A 16625-nucleotide genomic window follows, 5' to 3' on the forward strand; every position below is an offset into this window, starting at 1 on the left:
AAGTGAGATCTATAAACACTCCCCAGTGTTTGTGAATGCAGCTGAAGACGCTGTTTCTGATTCAGTGTAAAACGGTGAAGCAGCTGTTTAACGGCGTTTAACGGCAGGAACTCTGAGCTCATGTTCTTCCTCTGCTGCTACATCCATCTTGGATCAGGCAGACTGAACGGTTCACTGATTCTGGACTTTTAAACGAGGTCATAAGAGTTTGTCCGTAACCCCGCCCCCAGCCGCTGATGTAGGCGGTTCTTCCCTCTGCTGTGGCTCTAACTGAGGTCTGCAGACAGCATGTTGGCTAAGGAAACACAGCAGACTGCCCCTTTAAGCTGAGCATGTCCAGTTTTCACAGTGGAAATGACTGAGATGCTAATACTCCTAAAACTCGGCTCGTCCCGCTGCGTTAGCCGCAGACGGCGCTCCAACACGGCGCTCCGCGTGGATAATGAATGACTCCCATCCAACTCATTCACTCCTCTCCACTTGGCAGCTGCATAATTAAATTTCTGTGTTGGGACAAAAATAACTTTAAACTCGACTCTGAAGCTTCTGGAGTGAACAGCTGGAAACATCTGTGTGTCTGAATCACTTCACAGTGAGGCTGGAAACCTGAAGTCAGGCTGGAAGTCAAACAGCTTTCAGACGCTCGGTTCTGAGGTCCAGCACAGAGACGACCTCCAGCCTGGAAACCCTGGAAATCTCATGCATCTAAGCTGCTGGATTCATTCAGATCATCAAAACTGACCGTGAAAATAATCACGATGTGTCCAACATACATGTATGTGTGTTAAAGGTAAAGGTGTTTGCTAACCCGCTGTATGCTAACCCTCTGTATGCTAACCCTCTGTATGCTAACCCGCTGTATGCTAACGCTCTGTAAGCTAACCCTCTGTATGCTAACCCTCTGTATGCTAACCCTCTGTAAGCTAACCCTCTGTATGCTAACCTATGTATGCTAACCCTCTGTATGCTAACCCTCTGTATGCTAACCCTCTGTAAGCTAACCCTATGTATGCTAACCCTCTGCATGCTAACACTCTGCATGCTAACCAGCTGTATGCTAACCCTATGTATGCTAACCCTCTGCATGCTAACACTCTGCATGCTAACCAGCTGTATGCTAACCTATGTATGCTAAACCTCTGTAAGCTAACCCTATGTATGCTAACCCTCTGCATGCTAACCCTCTGTATGGTAACCCTCTGTATGCTAACCCTATGTATGCTAACCCTATGTATGCTAACCCTCTGTATGCTAAACCTCTGTATGCTAACCCTATGTGTGCTAACCCTCCATATGCTAACCCTCTGTATGCTAACCCTATGTATGCTAACCCTCTGTATGCTAACCCTCTGTATGCTAACCCTATGTATGCTAACCCTCTGCATGCTAACACTCTGCATGCTAACCAGCTGTATGCTAACCCTCTGTATGCTAACCCTATGTATGCTAACCCTCTGTATGCTAATCCTCTGTATGCTAACCTATGTATGCTAAACCTCTGTAAGCTAACCCTATGTATGCTAACCCTCTGCATGCTAACCCTCTGTATGCTAACCCTATGTATGCTAACCCTATGTATGCTAACCCTCTGTATGCTAAACCTCTGTATGCTAACCCTATGTGTGCTAACCCTCCATATGCTAACCCTCTGTATGCTAACCCTATGTATGCTAACCCTCTGTATGCTAACCCTCTGTATGCTAACCCTCTGTATGCTAACCTAAGTGTGCTAACCCTCTGTATGCTAACCTATGTGTGCTAACCCTCTGTATGCTAACCCTCTGTATGCTAACCCTCTGTATCCTAACCCTCTGTATGCTAACCCTCTGTATCCTAACCCTCTGTATGCTAACCCTCTGTATCCTAACCCTCTGTATGCTAACCCTCTGTATGCTAACCCTATGTTAGCATGTAGTAAATTAGCCCCGTCCTCCGCCTCTGCAGACGGAGCAAAGTGGGGACTTGCTGCCTGCATCTGTTTCTGGTCGTTCTGGGTTTCTTTCTGCGGCTGTTTTGCGTTTCTTTAATGTTTCGTATCACGTTTTGTGTCTCTTTAGCTTTGACACCTGTTCATTCAAAATTAATGTTGGGAGGTGTTGAAACGTGTCACACTTTGGAATAAAAGTTGAATAAATGCTGAGGATCCAGAGGTGAAAATGACTCCCAGCTGTTGGAGTCTCTGAAGAAGGTTTAATGGAATCTTTAAAGTGTCTGGATATGAAATTTATTGATCTGAATCTGAACCAAACAGACTCATAATGTTTAGTTCTGAGCTCCTGATTCGTCAGGCACCATAACTAATGACTCTCGTTAATAAGCTTATTAAATATGAATAACTGTTCCTGCACATTAATCTTATTATTAATTGTTAATAACCGAGAAGCTCCTGTTATAAATCTCAAAGTTTTACGTTGTGTTCAACATTTATTTCTATAATATTTCATATATTTCTGTTTATTTCTCAGGTTTGGGAGTCAGAAGCTTCACTAGATTCTCATTAAAAAGCTTCCTTCCTTCCTTCCTTCCTTCCTTCCTTCCTTCGTTCCTTCCTTCCTACATTCCTTCCTTCCTTCCTTCCTTCGTTCCTTCCTTCCTTCCTACCTACCTACCTTCCTTCCTTCCTACCTACCTACGTTCCTTCCTTCTTTCCTTCGTTCCTTCCTACCTACGTTCCTTCCTTCCTTTTTCTTGCCTACCTACCTTCCTTCCTTCCTTCCTTCCTTCCTTCCTTCCTTCCTTCCTACCTACGTTCCTTCCTTCCTACGTTCCTTCCTTCCTTCCTTCCTTCCTTCCTTCCTTCCTACCTTTCTTCCTTCCTTCCTTCCTTCCTTCCTTCCTTCCTTCCTTCCTTCCTTCCTTCCTTCCTACCTACGTTCCTTCCTTCCTTCGTTCGTTCGTTCCTTCCTTCCTTCCTTCCTTCCTTCCTACCTTTCTTCCTTCCTTCCTTCCTTCTTACCTACATTCCTTCCTTCCTTCCTTCCTTCCTTCCTACCTTTCTTCCTTCCTTCCTTCTTACCTACATTCCTTCCTTCCTTCCTTCCTTCCTTCCTTCCTACCTTCCTTCCTTCCTACCTACGTTCCTTCCTTCCTTCGTTCTTTCCTTCCTTCCTTCCTACGTTCCTTCCTTCCTTCCTACATTCCTTCCTTCCTTCCTTCCTTCCTTCCTTCCTTCCTTCCTTCCTTCCTTCCTTCCTTCCTTCCTACCTACGTTCCTTCCTTCCTTCCTTCCTTCCTTCCTTCCTTCCTTCCTTCCTTCCTTCCTTTTTCTTACCTACCTTCCTTCCTTCCTTCCTACCTACGTTCCTTCCTTCCTTCGTTCGTTTCTTCCTTCCTTCCTTCTTACCTACTTTCCTTCCTTCCTTCCTTCCTTCCTTCCTTCCTTCCTTCCTTCCTTCCTTCTTGTTTGTCTTATAAACCACATTTAAATTCAGTCTTGTCTTAATTCTTCAGGACTCTCAGTGCTTTTCTGTCCTTTTAAAAGCGCTGATCGCAGCAGTCGGAGTGCTGAATTATGCGGTGTTAGTTATAAAAACAGGGTTTACTTTGTGTTCCCTGAACCTCCAGCAGAGAAACCTGCAGAAAACCCCCGGTGAGATTTAAATGGGGTTTAAATGGACTCCTGACAGCAGGCATCAGGTTGGATCTGCTGGATGGAAAAGATTTGGAGGTGAAAAGAGCCTCAGTATGTCAGAGCCGTCCGACACACAGCCTCGGAGGATTCTGCAGGATTTGTCCTGCGGTGCAGAACAGCGCGGCGCCATTGTTCGGATGGATTACAACAGCTTAGCCGCGCTGTGTGTGTGCGCCGGTTTTACTCACCTTGTGGGGACACGAGTCAGAACCATGAAGCAGGTCCCCATAAGTCCTGAAACCTGAGGGTGAGTCTGCAGGATGAAAGGGTGTCAGAGTGTGTGTGTGTGAGGCCTACATGTGCTGCGATGCGTTGGGGAAGGCGGTGCTGTACTGCGGCGCCGAGTCTTCGGGTCCGTGCGGCGCCGCGTGGCTCAGAACCATCAGAACCGGTCGGTGTGGATAAACTCGCTTCGAAGAGCGGAAGTAGCGCACGGACTCAGCCGTGATCAGGTCGGTCAGGTAGTCCTGGGGACACATAACGCCCGTTACAACCATGTCTGGCTCACCTGTGGGCGCAGCTCTCACCTGTGGGTACTGCCCTCACCTGTGGGCACTGTGCTCACCTGTGGGTACAGCCCTCACCTGTGGGTACTGCCCTCACCTGTGGGTACAGCGCTCACCTGTGGGTACAGCGCTCACCTGTTGGTACAGCGCTCACCTGTGGGTACAGCCCTCACCTGTGGGTACTGCCCTCACCTGTGGGCACTGTGCTCACCTGTGGGTACAGCCCTCACCTGTGGGTACTGCCCTCACCTGTGGGTACTGCCCTCACCTGTGGGTACAGCGCTCACCTGTGGGTACAGCGCTCACCTGTGAGTACTGCGCTCACCTGTGGGTACTGCCCTCACCTGTGGGTACTGCCCTCACCTGTGGGCGCTGCTCTCACCTGTGGGCACTGTGCTCACCTGTGGGTACAGCCCTCACCTGTGGGTACTGCCCTCACCTGTGGGTACTGCCCTCACCTGTGGGTACAGCGCTCACCTGTGGGTACAGCGCTCACCTGTGGGTACTGCGCTCACCTGTGGGTACTGCGCTCACCTGTGGGTACTGCCCTCACCTGTGGGTACTGCCCTCACCTGTGGGCGCTGCTCTCACCTGTGGGCACTGTGCTCACCTGTGGGTACAGCCCTCACCTGTGGGTACTGCCCTCACCTGTGGGTACTGCCCTCACCTGTGGGTACAGCGCTCACCTGTGGGTACAGCCCTCACCTGTGGGTACTGCGCTCACCTGTGGGTACAGCCCTCACCAGTGGGTGCTGCGCTCACCTGTGGGTACAGCGCTCACCTGTGGGCACTGCACTCACCTGTGGGTACAGCCCTCACCTGTGGGTACAGCGCTCACCTGTGGGTACAGCGCTCACCTGTGGGTACTGCCCTCACCTGTGGGTACTGCCCTCACCTGTGGGTACAGCGCTCACCTGTGGGTACAGCGCTCACCTGTGAGTACTGCGCTCACCTGTGGGTACTGCCCTCACCTGTGGGTACAGCCCTCACCTGTGGGTACTGCCCTCACCTGTGGGTACTGCCCTCACCTGTGGGTACAGCGCTCACCTGTGGGTACAGCGCTCACCTGTTGGTACAGCGCTCACCTGTGGGTACAGCCCTCACCTGTGGGTACTGCCCTCACCTGTGGGCACTGTGCTCACCTGTGGGTACAGCCCTCACCTGTGGGTACTGCCCTCACCTGTGGGTACTGCCCTCACCTGTGGGTACTGCCCTCACCTGTGGGTACAGCGCTCACCTGTGGGTACAGCGCTCACCTGTGAGTACTGCGCTCACCTGTGGGTACTGCCCTCACCTGTGGGTACTGCCCTCACCTGTGGGCGCTGCTCTCACCTGTGGGCACTGTGCTCACCTGTGGGTACAGCCCTCACCTGTGGGTACTGCCCTCACCTGTGGGTACTGCCCTCACCTGTGGGTACAGCGCTCACCTGTGGGTACAGCGCTCACCTGTGGGTACTGCGCTCACCTGTGGGTACTGCGCTCACCTGTGGGTACTGCCCTCACCTGTGGGTACTGCCCTCACCTGTGGGCGCTGCTCTCACCTGTGGGCACTGTGCTCACCTGTGGGTACAGCCCTCACCTGTGGGTACTGCCCTCACCTGTGGGTACTGCCCTCACCTGTGGGTACAGCGCTCACCTGTGGGTACAGCCCTCACCTGTGGGTACTGCGCTCACCTGTGGGTACAGCCCTCACCAGTGGGTGCTGCGCTCACCTGTGGGTACAGCGCTCACCTGTGGGCACTGCACTCACCTGTGGGTACAGCCCTCACCTGTGGGTACAGCGCTCACCTGTGGGTACAGCGCTCACCTGTGGGTACTGCCCTCACCTGTGGGTACTGCCCTCACCTGTGGGTACAGCGCTCACCTGTGGGTACAGCGCTCACCTGTGAGTACTGCGCTCACCTGTGGGTACTGCCCTCACCTGTGGGTACTGCCCTCACCTGTGGGCGCTGCTCTCACCTGTGGGCACTGTGCTCACCTGTGGGTACAGCCCTCACCTGTGGGTACTGCCCTCACCTGTGGGTACTGCCCTCACCTGTGGGTACTGCCCTCACCTGTGGGTACAGCGCTCACCTGTGGGTACAGCGCTCACCTGTGGGTACTGCGCTCACCTGTGGGTACTGCGCTCACCTGTGGGTACTGCCCTCACCTGTGGGTACTGCCCTCACCTGTGGGCGCTGCTCTCACCTGTGGGCACTGTGCTCACCTGTGGGTACAGCCCTCACCTGTGGGTACTGCCCTCACCTGTGGGTACTGCCCTCACCTGTGGGTACAGCGCTCACCTGTGGGTACAGCCCTCACCTGTGGGTACTGCGCTCACCTGTGGGTACAGCCCTCACCAGTGGGTGCTGCGCTCACCTGTGGGTACAGCGCTCACCTGTGGGCACTGCACTCACCTGTGGGTACAGCCCTCACCTGTGGGTACAGCGCTCACCTGTGGGTACAGCGCTCACCTGTGGGTACAGCCCTCACCTGTGGGCACTGCGCTCACCTGTGGGCACAGCGCTCACCTGTGGGTACAGCCCTCACCTGTGGGCACTGCGCTCACCTGTGGGTACTGCCCTCACCTGTGGGTACAGCGCTCACCTGTGGGTACAGCCCTCACCTGTGGGTACTGCGCTCACCTGTGGGTACAGCCCTCACCAGTGGGTACTGCGCTCACCTGTGGGTACAGCCCTCACCTGTGGGTACTGCGCTCACCTGTGGGTACAGCGCTCACCTGTGGGTACTGCCCTCACCTGTGGGCGCTGCTCTCACCTGTGGGCACTGTGCTCACCTGTGGGTACAGCCCTCACCTGTGGGTACTGCCCTCACCTGTGGGTACTGCCCTCACCTGTGGGTACAGCGCTCACCTGTGGGTACAGCCCTCACCTGTGGGTACTGCGCTCACCTGTGGGTACAGCCCTCACCAGTGGGTGCTGCGCTCACCTGTGGGTACAGCGCTCACCTGTGGGCACTGCACTCACCTGTGGGTACAGCCCTCACCTGTGGGTACAGCGCTCACCTGTGGGTACAGCGCTCACCTGTGGGTACAGCCCTCACCTGTGGGCACTGCGCTCACCTGTGGGCACAGCGCTCACCTGTGGGTACAGCCCTCACCTGTGGGCACTGCGCTCACCTGTGGGTACTGCCCTCACCTGTGGGTACAGCGCTCACCTGTGGGCACTGCACTCACCTGTGGGTACTGCCCTCACCTGTGGGTACTGCCCTCACCTGTGGGCGCTGCTCTCACCTGTGGGCACTGTGCTCACCTGTGGGTACAGCCCTCACCTGTGGGTACTGCCCTCACCTGTGGGTACTGCCCTCACCTGTGGGTACAGCGCTCACCTGTGGGTACAGCCCTCACCTGTGGGTACTGCGCTCACCTGTGGGTACAGCCCTCACCAGTGGGTGCTGCGCTCACCTGTGGGTACAGCGCTCACCTGTGGGCACTGCACTCACCTGTGGATACAGCCCTCACCTGTGGGTACAGCGCTCACCTGTGGGTACAGCGCTCACCTGTGGGTACAGCCCTCACCTGTGGGCACTGCGCTCACCTGTGGGCACAGCGCTCACCTGTGGGTACAGCCCTCACCTGTGGGCACTGCGCTCACCTGTGGGTACAGCCCTCACCTGTGGGCACTGCGCTCACCTGTGGGCACAGCGCTCACCTGTGGGTACAGCCCTCACCTGTGGGTACTGCGCTCACCTGTGGGTACTGCGCTCACCTGTGGGTACAGCCCTCACCAGTGGGTACTGCGCTCACCTGTGGGTACAGCCCTCACCTGTGGGTACTGCGCTCACCTGTGGGTACAGCGCTCACCTGTGGGTACTGCCCTCACCTGTGGGCGCTGCTCTCACCTGTGGGCACTGCGCTCACCTGTGGGTACAGCCCTCACCTGTGGGCACTGCGCTCACCTGTGGGTACTGCCCTCACCTGTGGGTACAGCGCTCACCTGTGGGCACTGCACTCACCTGTGGGTACAGCCCTCACCTGTGGGTACAGCGCTCACCTGTGGGTACAGCGCTCACCTGTGGGTACAGCCCTCACCTGTGGGTACTGCCCTCACCTGTGGGTACAGCCCTCACCTGTGGGTACAGCCCTCACCTGTGGGTACTGCCCTCACCTGTGGGTACTGCTCTCACCTGTGGGCACTGCACTCACCTGTGGGTACAGCCCTCACCTGTGGGTACAGCGCTCACCTGTGGGTACAGCCCTCACCTGTGGGTACTGCCCTCACCTGTGGGTACAGCCCTCACCTGTGGGTACAGCCCTCACCTGTGGGTACTGCCCTCACCTGTGGGTACAGCCCTCACCTGTGGGCACTGCCCTCACCTGTGGGTACAGCGCTCACCTGTGGGTACAGCCCTCACCTGTGGGTGCTGCCCTCACCTGTGGGTACAGCCCTCACCTGTGGGTGCTGCCCTCACCTGTGGGCGCTGCTCTCACCTGTGGGTACTGCCCTCACCTGTGGGTACTGCCCTCACCTGTGGGTACTGCCCTCACCTGTGGGTACAGCCCTCACCTGTGGGTACTGCCCTCACCTGTGGGCGCTGCTCTCACCTGTGGGTACTGCGCTCACCTGTGGGTACAGCCCTCACCTGTGGGTACTGCCCTCACCTGTGGGCACTGTGCTCACCTGTGGGTACTGCTCTCACCTGTGGGTACTGTGCTCACCTGTAGGCGCTGCTCTCCCCTGTGGGTACAGCGCTCACCTGTGGGTACAGCGCTCACCTGTGGGTACAGCCCTCACCTGTGGGCACTGCCCTCACCTGTGGGTACAGCGCTCACCTGTGGGTACAGCCCTCACCTGTGGGTGCTGCCCTCACCTGTGGGCGCTGCTCTCACCTGTGGGTACAGCCCTCACCTGTGGGTACAGCCCTCACCTGTGGGTACTGCCCTCACCTGTGGGTACTGCCCTCACCTGTGGGTACTGCCCTCACCTGTGGGCACTGTGCTCACCTGTGGGTACAGCCCTCACCTGTGGGTACAGCCCTCACCTGTGGGTACAGCCCTCACCTGTGGGTACTGCCCTCACCTGTGGGTACTGCCCTCACCTGTGGGTACTGCGCTCCGTGCTTCTCGCGCACGCCGTTGCGGCTCAGCGTGTAGTTGTAGAAGCGGCTGTTCTTCACCAGGCCGAGCCACTCCCTCCACCCGGCGGGGACGTACGAGCCGTTGTACTCGTTCAGGTATTTCCCGAAGAAGGCTGCGGAGAAGACAGAGAGTCAGGAGGAGAACAGCAAAGGAGGCCTGACACACCTGAGAATATCCACCTGTCCTGTAGCCCGTGTTGTTGAGGTAGACGCCAAAGGTCCGCGGCTCGTGCTGCCGCTGCCACGACATGGAGGAGCAGTTCTCGTTGTTGGTGTAGGTGTTGTGGTTGTGCACGTACCTGAGAGACAGAATGAAGCGTCTGAATCTTTCTTTCTGCTACAAACAGAAACAGCTGAGATCAAAGAGTTAATCTGAACTCTTTTAACACGCCGAATCCGTAACTTTCCCACTGAGATGCATTTCAGAGTCAAGACGTTGGTGAACAGAGAAACTTTTGCTCCCTGTGGAGAAGCGGAATCTATAATCTATAAAAGCTGCAGCTGCAAGGAATTATGGGACAGAATGAGCTCCCTTCTCTCCTAAAGGACGGTCCGGTGTTTCCTAAAGGAGACGGTTAAGGAAGCATCGGAGCTCCCTTCTCTCCTAAACGACGGTCCGGTGTTTCCTCAAGGAGACGGTTGAGGAAGCATCGGAGCTCCCTTCTCTCATAAAGGACGGTCCGGTGCCTCCTAAAGGAGACGGTTGAGGAGGCATCGGAGCTCCCTTCTCTCATAAAGGACGGTCCGGTGCCTCCTAAAGGAGACGGTTGAGGAGGCATCGGAGCTCCCTTCTCTCCTAAAGGACGGTCCGGTGCCTCCTAAAGGAGACGGTTGAGGAGGCATCGGAGCTCCCTTCTCTCCTAAAGGACGGTCCGGTGCCTCCTAAAGGAGACGGTTGAGGAGGCATCGGAGCTCCCTTCTCTCATAAAGGACGGTCCGGTGCCTCCTAAAGGAGACGGTTGAGGAGGCATCGGAGCTCCCTTCTCTCATAAAGGACGGTCCGGTGCTTCCTCAAGGAGACGGTTGAGGAAGCATCGGAGCTCCCTTCTCTCCTAAAGGACGGTCCGGTGCCTCCTAAAGGAGACGGTTGAGGAGGCATCGGAGCTCCCTTCTCTCCTAAAGGACGGTCCGGTGCCTCCTAAAGGAGACGGTTGAGGAGGCGTCGGAGCTCCCTTCTCTCCTAAAGGACGGTCCGGTGCTTCCTAAAGGAGACGGTTGAGGAAGCATCGGAGCTCCCTTCTCTCCTAAAGGACGGTCCGATGCCTCCTAAAGGAGACGGTTAAGGAGGCATCGGAGCTCCCTTCTCTCCTAAAGGACGGTCCGGTGCCTCCTAAAGGAGACGGTTGAGGAGGCATCGGAGCTCCTTTCTCTCCTAAAGGACGGTCCGGTGCCTCCTAAAGGAGACGGTTGAGGAGGCATCGGAGCTCCCTTCTCTCCTAAAGGACGGTCCGGTGCCTCCTAAAGGAGACGGTTGAGGAGGCATCGGAGCTCCCTTCTCTCATAAAGGACGGTCCGGTGTTTCCTAAAGGAGACGGTTGAGGAGGCATCGGAGCTCCCTTCTCTCCTAAAGGACGGTCCGGTGCCTCCTAAAGGAGACGGTTGAGGAGGCATCGGAGCTCCCTTCTCTCATAAAGGACGGTCCGGTGCTTCCTAAAGGAGACGGTTGAGGAAGCATCGGAGCTCCCTTCTCTCCTAAAGGACGGTCCGGTGCCTCCTAAAGGAGATGGTTGAGGAGGCATCGGAGCTCCCTTCTCTCCTAAAGGACGGTCCGGTGCCTCCTAAAGGAGACGGTTGAGGAAGCATCGGAGCTCCCTTCTCTCATAAAGGACGGTCCGGTGTTTCCTAAAGGAGACGGTTGAGAAGGCATCGGAGCTCCTTTCTCTCCTAAAGGACGGTCCGATGCCTCCTAAAGGAGACGGTTGAGGAGGCATCGGAGCTCCCTTCTCTCCTAAAGGACGGTCCGATGCCTCCTAAAGGAGACGGTTGAGGAGGCATCGGAGCTCCCTTCTCTCCTAAAGGACGGTCCGGTGTTTCCTAAAGGAGACGGTTGAGAAGGCATCGGAGCTCCCTTCTCTCCTAAAGGACGGTCCGATGCCTCCTAAAGGAGACGGTTGAGGAGGCTTCGGAGCTCCCTTCTCTCCTAAAGGACGGTCCGGTGCCTCCTAAAGGAGACGGTTGAGGAGGCATCAGAGCTCCCTTCTCTCCTAAAGGACGGTCCAGTGCTTCCTAAAGGAGATGGTTGAGGAGGCTTCGGAGCTCCCTTCTCTTATAAAGGACGGTCCGGTGCCTCCTAAAGGAGACGGTTAAGGAGGCATCGGAGCTCCCTTCTCTCCTAAAGGACGGTCCGGTGCCTCCTAAAGGAGACGGTTAAGGAGGCATCGGAGCTCCCTTCTCTCCTAAAGGACGGTCCGATGCCTCCTAAAGGAGACGGTTGAGGAGGCGTCGGAGCTCCCTTCTCTCCTAAAGGACGGTCCGGTGCCTCCTAAAGGAGACGGTTGAGGAAGCATCGGAGCTCCCTTCTCTCCTAAAGGACGGTCCGGTGCCTCCTAAAGGAGACAGTTGAGGAGGCATCAGAGCTCCCTTCTCTCCTAAAGGACGGTCCGGTGTTTCCTAAAGGAGACGGTTGAGGAGGCATCGGAGCTCCCTTCTCTCCTAAAGGACGGTCCGGTGCCTCCTAAAGGAGACGGTTGAGGAAGCATCGGAGCTCCCTTCTCTCCTAAAGGACGGTCCGGTGCCTCCTAAAGGAGACAGTTGAGGAGGCATCAGAGCTCCCTTCTCTCCTAAAGGACGGTCCGATACCTCCTAAAGGAGACGGTTGAGGAAGCATCGGAGCTCCCTTCCTTCGTATTTCTCTGTAATGGCTGCTGCTCACATACTTCCAGCTCATTTCCCTCCTGAACTAAATGTTCTATCTGACTGGACCTCAGGTCCCGACTGGACCACCAGGGACTTACTTCCCGGTCAGCATGCTGGAGCGTGACGGGCAGCACATGGGCGTGGTCACAAAGGCGTTGGAGAAGAAGGTCCCGCCCTCCTCCATGATGCGGCGCGTCTTGTTCATCGCCTGCATGGAACCTACAGAGAGAAGGAGAAAGTGTCAGAGGTGCCCAGAACCAGAAGTGGACTCTGGTACCGGAGCCTAAACTCACCCAGCTCCAGGTCCTGGTCGTCCGTCAGGATGAGGATGATGTTGGGCCGGATGTTGCGTCGGTCTCTCTGGAGGCGGGGCTTCAGGCGCTGTCCGGCCGGGAACTGGGCGTGGCCGAGCGTCACGGCGACCAACAGGAGGAGGAGGAGCCGGCCCGCCATGACCTTCAACCCCACCGTGACCCCAAAGGATCACCCGATCCGCTGCTTCCCCTGAGGCGTCTCAGACTCTGGAAGACACGGTTTGAGAGGCTCAGAGGTGTGAAACGGGTCGATCTGAAGGGCAGCTGGTTACATTTTAACAGGAGGTCATGTGACTCTTCATTTCCAAATATGAAACTTTAGGAGCTGCCGGTCATTATTTATGGCTGAGCTGTTTGCTGCTGCAGGGAAACAGTGAAAACTGTCACATTTCCAGTGAAGTCTGGAGGTTAATCTGAGCGGGAGCTGCATGGTTATCAGCAGTAAATGACCCGGAAACGTGACCATCAGACAGCACGATGCCGTGCTTCCTGCAGCTGAGGTGAAACCTCGCCGCAGAGCGAGTCTGAGTCACCGCAGGAGGCATCCGTGACAGATAATGAACGAATAAAACCACAATCCTATCTGTCACGGAGACACGCAGCGCTGCAGGAATGTGTGTGAGCTCACAGCAGGGTGTGTGCTGGCCGTGAGTCAGAGCTGAAAACTCCTCTGAGAGGACTGTGGTGACGAGGCTCTCAGGTTAAAGTGGTCTGGAACCCACAGGAGTTTACACACAACCTGCAGCAGGAGGTCCCAGGACGGCGCTACAAAGCAGGTATGAACACCTTCCAGAGCCTCACAGAAGAGGATTTCACCCTAAAACACAGAGCTGGCACCAGATCTGTGGCACAGCAAGAACCAGAACAGAACATTCATCAATCCAGAGCGTAACTGAAGAAGAAATCAGTCCACAAACAAGAACTCCCTCCGTGGTTCTGCCTGAATAAAGTCTGTTATCAACAATTCGTTCATCTTAAGGTGACAGCAGTCACCCAAAGATGGTCTCACAGATGAAAACACATTAAAAAGTGCTGAAATTAAAGCAAATATCATTTAGAAAATGACAAAAGATTCGATTCTGCCCAAAAATAATGCGATAATAAAATGATTTATCATGCGTTTGCCTTGCAGTTGCAGCTCTCTGCCAGCAGGGGGTGCTGCAGCCCCCTCAGGACACCTACCTGCAGCGATCCGGGGTGTCACCAAGATGTATTTTGCTTTAAACGTTTGACAAGCGATCAGAGCAGCCTCCAAATGATCTCATCTAAGCAACAGTTCCTCCGTGACCCAACCCTAACAACAGGAAACACATTCCCTGCATGTGTTAACACGACCGGCCAATAAACATGGTTCTGATCCGGATCAAATGTTCAACTCAGTTCTTCTTCTGGCTCGTTCAGATATCCTCTCATCTCCCCGTTGCTGTCTTCAGGATTCTCAGGGTTTGGGAGCTCAACATGGAAGTTGTTTGGAAGTAAAAAGTCTTTCCAGAACAGATCTAGGATCTGGTGTTTGCTGAGTTCTCGGAGTTCTGGCTGGTCTGAGACGGGGAGGATTCACTCTTCTTCTCTCCCTGCTCTCAGCAGCTGTTCGCTTGGCTCCAACATGAGAATTCCTCCTTTTCGGTTTTTCTGCTGATCCGGGAGCTGTTTGATACAGAAGCTCTGCTCACACCGACTGTCACTGTGCACGTTTGCACTCTGATTAAAACTCAGCTGATATCCTGGGGCTGATGGATCACATTTCACAGATTGAACTACCTGTCGGACATACAAACATGACACCAGGAAGTCTTGAAACCACTGGAAAGAACATCTGGATGAAACAGAGCGGTCCAACCTGTCCTGCACTGAACCGGCTCTGTGTTTTAACCCAGCGCTGCGCTAATCCACCTCACTGGACTGATGTTATGTCACTCAGTCCATTTATTATGAAACCGACTTAAAAACTGACTCATCCTGCAGGATTATGTCTCAGTCTGGGTCACAGTTGGCTCTGAAAGGATCACATCTGTGCTCAGAGGCCCAAAATGAACCGTAGTTCACCGTGAAGCTGACCTGTGTCTGCATTTAAAGCTGCAACCTTTCACATGTAAATACAGCTAACAGCGTGCACACACAGCTAACAGCGTGCACACACACAGCTAACAGCGTGCACACACACAGCTAACAGCGTGCACACACACAGCTAACAGCGTGCACACACAGCTAACAGCGTGCACACACACAGCTAACAGCGTGCACACACACAGCTAACAGGGTGCACACACACAGCTAACAGCGTGCACACAGCTAACAGCGTGCACACAGCTAACAGGGTGCACACAGCTAACAGCGTGCACACAGCTAACAGCTTGCACACAGCTAACAGCGTGCACACAGCTAACAGGGTGCACACAGCTAACAGCGTGCACACAGCTAACAGCGTGCACACAGCTAACAGCTTGCACACAGCTAACAGCGTGCACACAGCTAACAGCGTGCACACAGCTAACAGGGTGCACACAGCTAACAGGGTGCACACAGCTAACAGCGTGCACACAGCTAACAGCGTGCACACAGCTAACAGGGTGCACACAGCTAACAGGGTGCACACACACAGCTAACAGCGTGCACACAGCTAACAGCGTGCACACAGCTAACAGGGTGCACACAGCTAACAGCGTGCACACAGCTAACAGGGTGCACATAGCTAACAGGGTGCACACACACAGCTAACAGCGTGCACACAGCTAACAGCGTGCACACAGCTAACAGCGTGCACACAGCTAACAGCGTGCACACAGCTAACAGCTTGCACACAGCTAACAGCGTGCACACACACAGCTAACAGCGTGCACACAGCTAACAGCGTGCACACAGCTAACAGGGTGCACACAGCTAACAGGGTGCACACAGCTAACAGGGTGCACACAGCTAACAGGGTGCACACACACAGCTAACAGCGTGCACACAGCTAACAGCGTGCACACAGCTAACAGCGTGCACACAGCTAACAGGGTGCACACAGCTAACAGCGTGCACACAGCTAACAGCTTGCACACAGCTAACAGCGTGCACACACACAGCTAACAGCGTGCACACACACAGCTAACAGCGTGCACACAGCTAACAGCGTGCACACAGCTAACAGGGTGCACACAGCTAACAGCGTGCACACAGCTAACAGCTTGCACACAGCTAACAGCGTGCACACAGCTAACAGCGTGCACACACACAGCTAACAGCGTGCACACAGCTAACAGGGTGCACACAGCTAACAGCGTGCACACAGCTAACAGCGTGCACACAGCTAACAGGGTGCACACAGCTAACAGGGTGCACACAGCTAACAGCGTGCACACAGCTAACAGGGTGCACACACACTGCTAACAGGGTGCACACAGCTAACAGGGTGCACACACACTGCTAACAGCGTGCACACAGCTAACAGGGTGCACACAGCTAACAGCGTGCACACAGCTAACAGCGTGCACACAGCTAACAGCGCACACACACAGCTAACAGCGTGCACACAGCTAACAGCGTGCACACAGCTAACAGCGTGCACACACACAGCTAACAGCGTGCACACAGCTAACAGCGTGCACACAGCTAACAGGGTGCACACAGCTAACAGCGTGCACACAGCTAACAGGGTGCACACAGCTAACAGGGTGCACACACACTGCTAACAGCGTGCACACAGCTAACAGGGTGCACACACACTGCTAACAGCGTGCACACAGCTAACAGGGTGCACACAGCTAACAGCGTGCACACAGCTAACAGCGTGCACACAGCTAACAGCGCACACACACAGCTAACAGCGTGCACACAGCTAACAGCGTGCACACAGCTAACAGCGTGCACACAGCTAACAGCGTGCACACACACAGCTAACAGCGTGCACACAGCTAACAGCGTGCACACAGCTAACAGCGTGCACACAGCTAACAGCGTGCACACAGCTAACAGCGTGCACACACACAGCTAACAGCGTGCACACAGCTAACAGCGTGCACACAGCTAACAGCGTGCACACAGCTAACAGCGTGCACACAGCTAACAGGGTGCACACAGCTAACAGCGTGCACACACACAGCTAACAGCGTGCACACAGCTAACAGCGTGCACACAGCTAACAGCGTGCACACAGCTAACAGCGAGCACACAGCTAACAGCGTGCACACAGCTAACAGCGTGCACACAGCTAACAGCGAGCACACAGCTAACAGCGTGCACACAGCTAACAGCGTGCAC

At 55.1% G+C, this 16625-nt stretch overlaps 1 protein-coding gene across 3 annotated transcripts in view; it reads right to left on the reverse strand.

Annotated features, from left to right (window-relative positions):
* Positions 1-16625, reverse strand: part of LOC140271758 (extracellular sulfatase Sulf-2-like) — a 121441-nt gene that overhangs the window by 24630 nt on the left and 80186 nt on the right. For all 3 annotated transcript variants that reach the window (XM_072367054.1, XM_072367055.1, XM_072367053.1), the window contains 5 exons: positions 12363-12590; positions 12168-12288; positions 9394-9512; positions 9175-9326; positions 3929-4098 (listed from right to left, as the gene is read on the reverse strand). In XM_072367054.1, coding sequence (XP_072223155.1) covers positions 3929-4098; positions 9175-9326; positions 9394-9512; positions 12168-12288; positions 12363-12522 — 722 coding nt within the window. In that variant the 5' untranslated portion in view covers positions 12523-12590. The remainder of the gene's footprint in view (positions 1-3928; positions 4099-9174; positions 9327-9393; positions 9513-12167; positions 12289-12362; positions 12591-16625) is intronic.

This window comes from Leuresthes tenuis, unplaced genomic scaffold (assembly GCF_036924035.1).
Source record: "Leuresthes tenuis unplaced genomic scaffold, fLeuTen1.0.hap1 SCAF_16, whole genome shotgun sequence".
NCBI lineage: Eukaryota > Metazoa > Chordata > Actinopteri > Atheriniformes > Atherinopsidae > Leuresthes > Leuresthes tenuis.